The 10,910-nt window shown below is 42.4% G+C and overlaps 1 protein-coding gene across 1 annotated transcript in view; it reads left to right on the forward strand.

The window, feature by feature from the left end:
• Positions 1 to 10,910, forward strand: part of AUTS2 (activator of transcription and developmental regulator AUTS2) — a gene marked incomplete in the record, with an annotated part of 100,385 nt that overhangs the window by 79,659 nt on the left and 9,816 nt on the right. The window contains 2 exon segments of the mRNA XM_006155010.2: positions 1,202 to 1,273; positions 4,934 to 5,075. Of these exon segments, the coding sequence (XP_006155072.2) occupies positions 1,202 to 1,273; positions 4,934 to 5,075 (214 nt within the window).

Here is a 10,910-nt window from a genome sequence, read left to right on the forward strand (position 1 = left end):
CTGCTGAACATAACCCAGTTCTGGTGCATAGAATCACATAATTCGATTTCTCCAAAGGGAAACGAGAGGATTGTGTGATCACTTTGATGAGGCAGTATATTATTCGTGATTTCAAACAACATTTAATGTCATAGTAAGAGAAGAGAACTGACCCCTGACTTGGATTTAAGTATATATTGGGTCCTTAGAAAAGTCATGGCACATTTTTGCATAGAAAAAGTACATTGTGACTTTTCTGACAACCCAATATAATATTTCAGAAACAACTCCTTAATGTAGAAACCAGAAGCTTCTGTCCTTTGCCGATGTAGAATGGGGCTGTGTTTTCTTCTCATTCGCCCAGTAGTTACTGAGTATGCACTCTGAGCTTATGGGTAGATGACGTAGCAAGAATGAAGTAGGAAGAGGCCCTTGACTGGTAGAAGACATGCACTTGCACTGGGAACAGAGAAATCATTCCAGTGTTTACAAAGCGAAACGTGAAGTAATTTGAGAGCTATGGATTAAAATATACTCTCCAGAGGGCGGAGAAGGGACTTAATATCCATAGAGGCCTAGAGACCGGGAAAAATGAGATTTGGTTTAGTTTGGTCTTTATTTAGAAATGAACAGTACCCATCAACATGACTATTGGTGAAGCATTTGTGGTAACTGGGCTTAAATAAAAATGAGATGAATTTCTTTGTACCACTTTGGGGGGGGGGTTTTAAAAAAAAGCAGTCTTGGGGGAGGTTACAACAGGTTCTGCACCCTCTCTTGTTTTGATTTGATTCACAGACATTCACTAATTAGCTCTTCTCAACAGCTGATTTGCATTATAGCATGGCAGCATTTGTTAAGTAGGGCTTCCTACTCTACCGAGTCTGCCAGCTGGCACCAAAAAAGAGAGAGAAGAGACACAAAGTGGGATTCAAGCTTTTACCAGCTTGTCCTTGGTAACTGGTGGGAGGGTCCTCGTCGAGTGCAGTTTTCTGAGGAGCCCTCGTCTCAGGCCCACAGTGGGAAGAAGGGGGAGCTGACGGTGCCTCTCTCCTGGCTGGGCATGGCAGAGCTGCTGATGGAGGGTATCGGAGTACAAAGAACTCTTGTTGCTCATGAAAAAAGCCGCAGCAGCCAAAATCTGCTGAAAGCTTTGGGGAAAGCGAAGGTGGTTTTCTCTGAAATGTCTTTCTTCTGACCGCAGTGTTCTTTCTTATTCCAGAAACCAGGAAAGTGGTGTGCTATGCATGTTCACATCGCCTGGCAGATTTACCATCACCAACAGAAAGTCAAGGTCAGTCTCCCCTTCTCTAGAAAAGAGTGGGGGGGGGCAGGTGTGTGAGCATGTGACTTGCTCAGGAAAACCTAATTAAGGAGACATTTAAAACAGATCCCTAAGACCTATGGCAGGAAGAATCAAGTTCCCTTGGAATAGCTATTTGGAAATCTTACTAATAATTAGAGAAAACACCAGTAAAATTACAAAACAAAAGCAAACTGGCCACTCCTTGATAATTTTCCACCATTTTTATGATTTTGTCATCTTACCGATCCAAAGGACTTGATACCGTGGAAATCTAATTGTAGTGACCAAGAATTAGAGTATGGAAAATACTTAGCTTCTAGGAAGAGCTAGAACTAGTACATTCTTTTCTTTTCTTTCTTTTATTTAATCTTAGAATTTTGCCATAGGGAACATGGGCTCTACAGAGAGAGACAGTAAGAGAGAAAGTGAGAAATCAGTCCCCAAGGGGGATAGCCATGCCACAATCCCTTTTCCATTTTCCTCCTGGGATTTTGGGTGTACACACATGTGCTCAGCATGATTTTCAAGCCATCAGGTCCAGGTCTCAAACTATAGTCAGCCATGTGCAAATCCAGCACTTTAACCACCACACCACCTTCTGGTCCCTATTCTTTTCATTTTATGGCTTTGGAAAAAAACAATAAGTGTGTGGGGTTTTTTGTTTTTTGGGGTTTTTTTTGGTGGGGGTGGGGGTGAGGGGGTGCGGTTTGCTATAGGGTGCACACACTCGCCAGAAAACAGAAAGACGGAGACCCAGAAAGTGAGAAATCACCCCCCCTGGGGAATGGTCACGCTGCAATCCCTTCTCCATTCTACTCTCGGGATCTTGGGCACGCACGCACACACGCCCAGCGTGAGTTTAAGCCACCGAGTCTGGGACTCAAACCGCTGTCGACTACATGGGAGTCCAGCGACATAGCCATTACTCCAACTGCAGGTCCCAGGAGTGGTTTATGCCCTATATGAAGGTGGTGGAACTGAACTCCAACTGGCAATGCATAGTTAAAAATCACTCTTCAGGAAGTAGCATTGGGCTTTTCATGAGTCCTCCTGATGATAGTGCCGGAGGGTAAGAATACAATCAGTACTTGCCAGAACAACCTCTAGCCAAGGTTTTTCCCTTTTTGTATGTATTTTCATTATGCAGATAAATACATTCCATCCTTTTTTCCCTTCATGCTTTTTTTAGAGCCTTATGACCCAGTAGGGAAGAGATAAGAAACTTCTGCAGGTGACCTGATTATGGTCCCAGTGTTGGCTTGGGGAACAAAGTAACTGAGAAGTCCAGATGTTATAGTCTGTGTAACTGTGCCTGAGACAGTGGGAAAAACCAAACCAGTGTTTCTAGTTAGCCCACCTACTCCATCTCTCTGCCCACAAGCGTTAAGTCCTAACGGCATCTGGGAGCCTTCATGAGAGTAAAACAGGAGGTCAGTGAGTAAAGAGGGAAAGCTAGTTATCACAGAAATATATATAAAGGAGTTAAATGACTTTAAAAATCCAGTCTAGTTCAAAGTTAAAAAGGAAACCTCACTAAGATCTTTACTTGGGTTGCCTGATAACCAGTCTTTCAATAACATCCCACCAGTGAGTTTTGCTCACTTTTACTTTATTGTTAGGCTAGGTTTAATTAGAAGCCTTATGGTTTAGCTTAGTTAGGAAATGTGTGTGCTCTGAAGAGCTAAGTAGATTTTGATGATTAGTTCAATTCACTTTTGGTTCTGGATGATGTGGTTAGCGGAACAGTAGGTAAAACACGTCTTCCCTCTAACTCCTTTGGTTAAAAGCAATGAAGGATGTTGTATGTGCCACTTTAGCAACTTCTTTTCCATAAAAGCATCCCCAGTGACTTCAGCTTCCATTATCCCAATTCAATTAGGAAGACCTCTTGGACACGAGATAACTCCGTTCATCTTCCCTTTTCAGCAAACTGTACTCCCCAAGCCCCATTCTGCTTCATGGACCTAGGTTGTGGTTAATGGAACCATGCTGTGTACCATGCAATATTAGCACTAAATAACTTGGCAACCAAATTAAAGGAGATACTCAGGATTTTTATAGATTTATACTGAATTAGAAGCTTGGTTTGGGGCTTTGGCTATTACTTTATAGTGAGACTTTCATTATCGTATTCCCTGTAGATTTGAATGGAAATTATCTCGTCCTTTTTCTCTTTCAGTTCATTTACTCAGTCTTACAGTCACTCACTCAGTATTTATTGAGAGGGCCTATTGCCTGCAGGGTACTCACTGTGCCAAGGCTCAGAGGGCATTCATCTTTCTTGTCATCTGGCTGCTTAGAGTTGAGAAGCAAGGATCAGTGTCTGTGGGAAAAATGTGGAAGTGTTGCGTGCTTCTGAGGGGTATTGCTTCCAGCTTGAGGTGCTCAGGCAGATTTTGCTTTAAATGGAGGTGGTGGATGAGTGGTATTTGATCTCAAGCAATCAGGAGTGGCAAACCTCTCTCATCTCTGACCCCCACACCAGGCTTTGTCAATACAGATGCCTCTACACTCGCTTTCTCTGTTATGCAGCAAGTTAAGCATCCCTCACAACAAGGCGGGACATCTGAGGTGGAGCACGAATGAGGCCAGACTCAGAGTAGCACATGAGTCTGAGAGACTAGAGAGCCAGAGGCAGAAGCAGACAGAGGGCAGTGAGGTGGGAGAAAGGGGCTACTCCAAACAGAGGATCCTAGGATCCCAGGCCGAGGGTTGGGGGCGGCACTTGTCTGGGCAGTGTGAAGCTGACTCAGAGCGGGCTGTCCAGAATCAAGAATGTGGGCAACTTTGCAACCATGTGGTTGAGAGGGCTGCGACCTCCACAGCAAATGTAGTGGGAAGGGGTCAAGAAGAAGGTTGTAACTATTTCTACAGCCTTGGAGGATGGCAAGCTGAAAGATTAGCTTAAGGGCAGAAAAATGAGGAAATAGAGGGACTGGTTGATGGCAAGGACTTTACCTCCATGAGATGGTTTACTGGTTTAGATGGACCCTCCTCCCTTCCTCAGGTAATTGGGATACTAAGAAAGAAAAAGCACTTGTTAGTTAAATTAATACCCTTACTTTGTTTTTGTTCTTTTTTTAATGCGTAATAATAATCATTTGAAAATTAGCTTGTAGCAAGCATGCAAATATTTCTTCATAACTTTCAGTTACTAATGTACTGTGGTTTAGTAGAATATGGCAAGGAGTCATTAAACAATTAATTTACACAGCAGATTATTCATGCAGAATTCCTAATAAAATGAGCTTTAAAATACTATCATTTTAAAACTTGCTAAAATGGGCCTTTATAGCAAAATAATAAACCACTTTAGGAGCGGTGGCAGTTGGAATATATAGGGTATGTTTTATTTCTTTAAGCCGCACAATCTCAAAGACTGAAACACTTGACATTTTGGAGGTAAGAAGCAGGTACCACGTGGTCGCAGGCACTGCTGACACCTCTTAGTTGTCCTGGTTTTCTGGCATTTGAGGGTTAAATGATTGGTGGATTGCTATACTCTCAGCACTTGCAAACTTGAACCTGACCGGGCTTAGGGCCTTGGTGTACGGTTTACAGAATTTACTCTAGACTCTTCCTTCTTATTTTTCTTCCCTGCTGTTCATCTCAGGATTTCACCTTTTGTTGCTCCCCTTGCTGCTTTAGAAACAGATGCAGTCGGATCCCCATAAGCTGGACTTTGGACTGAAACCTGAGTTCCTGAGCCGCCCTCCGGGCCCTAGTCTCTTTGGAGCCATCCACCACCCCCACGACCTGGCACGGCCTTCCACTTTGTTCTCTGCCGCTGGTGAGTTTGGGCTGTGGGATAGAACTGAGAAATGTAGTTCTCAGATAGCTAAGTAAACTGTGTTTGGGCTCTTTGCTGCCACTCTTTCACTGTCCAAAAAAATGCACCTTAAGCCCGCATCCAAGGTAACAACTCATTTAGGGAGTTGGGCCCTTCTTCATTGAAAGCCATCTTTCATTAAAGAAGGGGAAAACAACCATCTTTTCCTTACAGGGACTCATATTACTTTGGCTCATGATTTGCTTCTGTATTAAACCAGTGTAACTCACAAACATGTCAAATATTGAAAAAGATCAGAAAGCTTACAGGATTGAATGGGAAGGAAACAATGCCAGGAATCATGTAAGGATGCAATTTCCCTTACTATCGGCACCCAAGAGCACTCAGTAATTTTGCACCATGATGTTTAGTCATGTAGTGTTTTGAGCATCTGAGGATAAAGAAATATAGTTAAGGGGCCTGGCAGTGGTAAAGAAAAAGAAATGGGAACCCGCAGATAGCGTGGTGGTTAAGGCACTGGATCCCACCTACCTGTGTGGTTTGAGTCCCAGACTGGCAGCTTGAAAAACATTCTGGGCACATTTGTGGGACACAGTAATGGTTTTTTACCTGTTGAAGATAACGTGTATAGTATTCTCAACTGGACTGGTCTGAGGTGTATTTCATGTTGGGTACATTCTCTTTTGTAAGCCAAATGATGTATAGCCAAGGTTTTTCCCTTTTTGTATGTATTTTCATTATGCAGATAAATACATTCCATCCTTTTTTCCCTTCATGCTTTTTTTAGAGCCTTATGACCCAGTAGGGAAGAGATAAGAAACTTCTGCAGGTGACCTGATTATGGTCCCAGTGTTGGCTTGGGGAACAAAGTAACTGAGAAGTCCAGATGTTATAGTCTGTGTAACTGTGCCTGAGACAGTGGGAAAAACCAAACCAGTGTTTCTAGTTAGCCCACCTACTCCATCTCTCTGCCCACAAGCGTTAAGTCCTAACGGCATCTGGGAGCCTTCATGAGAGTAAAACAGGAGATCAGTGAGTAAAGAGGGAAAGCTAGTTATCACAGAAATATATATAAAGGAGTTAAATGACTTTAAAAATCCAGTCTAGTTCAAAGTTAAAAAGGAAACCTCACTAAGATCTTTACTTGGGTTGCCTGATAACCAGTCTTTCAATAACATCCCACCAGTGAGTTTTGCTCACTTTTACTTTATTGTTAGGCTAGGTTTAATTAGAAGCCTTATGGTTTAGCTTAGTTAGGAAATGTGTGTGCTCTGAAGAGCTAAGTAGATTTTGATGATTAGTTCAATTCACTTTTGGTTCTGGATGATGTGGTTAGCGGAACAGTAGGTAAAACACGTCTTCCCTCTAACTCCTTTGGTTAAAAGCAATGAAGGATGTTGTATGTGCCACTTTAGCAACTTCTTTTCCATAAAAGCATCCCCAGTGACTTCAGCTTCCATTATCCCAATTCAATTAGGAAGACCTCTTGGACACGAGATAACTCCGTTCATCTTCCCTTTTCAGCAAACTGTACTCCCCAAGCCCCATTCTGCTTCATGGACCTAGGCTGTGGTTAATGGAACCATGCTGTGTACCATGCAATATTAGCACTAAATAACTTGGCAACCAAATTAAAGGAGATACTCAGGATTTTTATAGATTTATACTGAATTAGAAGCTTGGTTTGGGGCTTTGGCTATTACTTTATAGTGAGACTTTCATTATCGTATTCCCTGTAGATTTGAATGGAAATTATCTCGTCCTTTTTCTCTTTCAGTTCATTTACTCAGTCTTACAGTCACTCACTCAGTATTTATTGAGAGGGCCTATTGCCTGCAGGGTACTCACTGTGCCAAGGCTCAGAGGGCATTCATCTTTCTTGTCATCTGGCTGCTTAGAGTTGAGAAGCAAGGATCAGTGTCTGTGGGAAAAATGTGGAAGTGTTGCGTGCTTCTGAGGGGTATTGCTTCCAGCTTGAGGTGCTCAGGCAGATTTTGCTTTAAATGGAGGTGGTGGATGAGTGGTATTTGATCTCAAGCAATCAGGAGTGGCAAACCTCTCTCATCTCTGACCCCCACACCAGGCTTTGTCAATACAGATGCCTCTACACTCGCTTTCTCTGTTATGCAGCAAGTTAAGCATCCCTCACAACAAGGCGGGACATCTGAGGTGGAGCACGAATGAGGCCAGACTCAGAGTAGCACATGAGTCTGAGAGACTAGAGAGCCAGAGGCAGAAGCAGACAGAGGGCAGTGAGGTGGGAGAAAGGGGCTACTCCAAACAGAGGATCCTAGGATCCCAGGCCGAGGGTTGGGGGCGGCACTTGTCTGGGCAGTGTGAAGCTGACTCAGAGCGGGCTGTCCAGAATCAAGAATGTGGGCAACTTTGCAACCATGTGGTTGAGAGGGCTGCGACCTCCACAGCAAATGTAGTGGGAAGGGGTCAAGAAGAAGGTTGTAACTATTTCTACAGCCTTGGAGGATGGCAAGCTGAAAGATTAGCTTAAGGGCAGAAAAATGAGGAAATAGAGGGACTGGTTGATGGCAAGGACTTTACCTCCATGAGATGGTTTACTGGTTTAGATGGACCCTCCTCCCTTCCTCAGGTAATTGGGATACTAAGAAAGAAAAAGCACTTGTTAGTTAAATTAATACCCTTACTTTGTTTTTGTTCTTTTTTTAATGCGTAATAATAATCATTTGAAAATTAGCTTGTAGCAAGCATGCAAATATTTCTTCATAACTTTCAGTTACTAATGTACTGTGGTTTAGTAGAATATGGCAAGGAGTCATTAAACAATTAATTTACACAGCAGATTATTCATGCAGAATTCCTAATAAAATGAGCTTTAAAATACTATCATTTTAAAACTTGCTAAAATGGGCCTTTATAGCAAAATAATAAACCACTTTAGGAGCGGTGGCAGTTGGAATATATAGGGTATGTTTTATTTCTTTAAGCCGCACAATCTCAAAGACTGAAACACTTGACATTTTGGAGGTAAGAAGCAGGTACCACGTGGTCGCAGGCACTGCTGACACCTCTTAGTTGTCCTGGTTTTCTGGCATTTGAGGGTTAAATGATTGGTGGATTGCTATACTCTCAGCACTTGCAAACTTGAACCTGACCGGGCTTAGGGCCTTGGTGTACGGTTTACAGAATTTACTCTAGACTCTTCCTTCTTATTTTTCTTCCCTGCTGTTCATCTCAGGATTTCACCTTTTGTTGCTCCCCTTGCTGCTTTAGAAACAGATGCAGTCGGATCCCCATAAGCTGGACTTTGGACTGAAACCTGAGTTCCTGAGCCGCCCTCCGGGCCCTAGTCTCTTTGGAGCCATCCACCACCCCCACGACCTGGCACGGCCTTCCACTTTGTTCTCTGCCGCTGGTGAGTTTGGGCTGTGGGATAGAACTGAGAAATGTAGTTCTCAGATAGCTAAGTAAACTGTGTTTGGGCTCTTTGCTGCCACTCTTTCACTGTCCAAAAAAATGCACCTTAAGCCCGCATCCAAGGTAACAACTCATTTAGGGAGTTGGGCCCTTCTTCATTGAAAGCCATCTTTCATTAAAGAAGGGGAAAACAACCATCTTTTCCTTACAGGGACTCATATTACTTTGGCTCATGATTTGCTTCTGTATTAAACCAGTGTAACTCACAAACATGTCAAATATTGAAAAAGATCAGAAAGCTTACAGGATTGAATGGGAAGGAAACAATGCCAGGAATCATGTAAGGATGCAATTTCCCTTACTATCGGCACCCAAGAGCACTCAGTAATTTTGCACCATGATGTTTAGTCATGTAGTGTTTTGAGCATCTGAGGATAAAGAAATATAGTTAAGGGGCCTGGCAGTGGTAAAGAAAAAGAAATGGGAACCCGCAGATAGCGTGGTGGTTAAGGCACTGGATCCCACCTACCTGTGTGGTTTGAGTCCCAGACTGGCAGCTTGAAAAACATTCTGGGCACATTTGTGGGACACAGTAATGGTTTTTTACCTGTTGAAGATAACGTGTATAGTATTCTCAACTGGACTGGTCTGAGGTGTATTTCATGTTGGGTACATTCTCTTTTGTAAGCCAAATGATGTATAGCAATTGAAAATGTGTGTGTGTGTGTGTGTGTGTGTGTGTGTGTGTGTGTGTACTAATAAAAACAATAAAATAATAATTAAATGAAAATAATTAAATGATTAAGAAATAATAAAAAAGTCCAAAAGAAATGCTGGTAAACAGAATATGCAGAAATGGATAACAACATCCTTACCATTAAAAAAAAGAAGAAGAAAAACATTCTGGGCACATGCATGTCCAAAATCCTTAGAGGAGAGTGGAGAAGAGATTGCTGTGCCCATGATTTCTCACTTTCCTTCTCTTTGTGTCCCTCCAATGAGCCCCTCCTATAACCAAAAAAAAGGGGGAAAAACATCTCAACACAGTCAAGGGGCCTCCTATTTTTAATCCTTAGGGAACAAGTTTCACATCCATCCTGTCTGCAGCCTTCTCAGGCATCTATCCAAGACTCACTTTTCATAAATCTATGGCTTTTCCATTCAGGAAGAGAGAAACACCCACATTGTAAAAAATCATCATTATAATGGGCTTTGTTGCCAAAGCAAGTGAATCCCCCTTGAGGGTAGATAGAATTAGCTGAGGCCTCAGATTTTTCTGTGGGTTCTGTCTAGGGACATATCTGAAATCTCCGTTACCATAGCACCTAGGCTCTGAGACAAGGCTACATTAAGAGGAATTTTTGGAGAGAATAGATTTCTCCCTAGCTTCTATTTGAACCAAGTGGATGAATTGGCTTTTTTTGCTTCAATAATTCTGAAACTGCAAGGCACCCCTGGGGGCCCTGGGCGAGTGAAGCTCTGGTCTTCATTGAAGCATTAATTAGCTTGTACTGCACAGTCAGTATGTGGCCAAAATTTTATTTAGCTGGAAACACTGCTAATGCCTAATGAACATCCTAGAGTGTATTTGCTTTGTGGAGATGGGGTGTCATTCTTACACTTCCCAGGTGAAAAATAAGCTAATAGATAGATAGATAACCCCTCAGGTACCTTCAGATTCAGAGATACTGTGAGTGTGACCTGTGTTTCTCTTGCACCATGTGGCTTCCTTTTCAAATGCAAGCTCAAGGACCCTTGCAGTCCAGGGAACAACAGTGCAAAACATAAATTGAGTTGATAAAAGTGTAGAGAGAGACAAGCCTCCTACATTTCATCTGTTTTCCTGAGGGAATTTTTACTTGTTTGTAGGAACTTAGACAAAACACAAGGGATTATGGAACAGTTACTAGTAAATTCATTAATCCAGGTCCTGTTTATCTTTCCATTGTGGAAGGTAATCTTTTGAGCATAAGCAATGTTGGGTTTTACACAAAATGGTTCTTTGGTAAAACTCCCAACCAATATGTGTAACTTGCACATACTTGTTCAATTCAGCCACTTGCATTTTGCTCTTGGGCACTAATCCCTGAAATAAGCTAAAGCACTTCTTCAGATAACCTTGGCAAAGCTCATCTACAGCAGAGCCTGACTCCTAGAGAGCTGGCTTCCTTAGCTGTTAGCTAAGTATTTTCTTTTTTAGTTATTTTTATTTAACTTTATTCATTATTATTTAATTTGACTAAAGAGAGACAGAAGGGGGGGCAGGGGCAGTAAGAAAGCAAGTCAACAGGTCTAGGACTCAAACCACAGTCAGCCATGTGGGAGTCCAGCACCTTTAACCACCATGCCACTTCCAGCCTCCTTAGCTGAGTTATTAACAAGCCAGCTCAATGCCTTAGCTTTTAGAAGTGTTGTCCTTCCCTAATTCACATGTGTATAATCTCT

Source organism: Tupaia chinensis, unplaced genomic scaffold (genome assembly GCF_000334495.1).
Source record: "Tupaia chinensis unplaced genomic scaffold, TupChi_1.0 Scaffold000429_1, whole genome shotgun sequence".
Taxonomy (NCBI): Eukaryota; Metazoa; Chordata; class Mammalia; order Scandentia; family Tupaiidae; genus Tupaia; species Tupaia belangeri.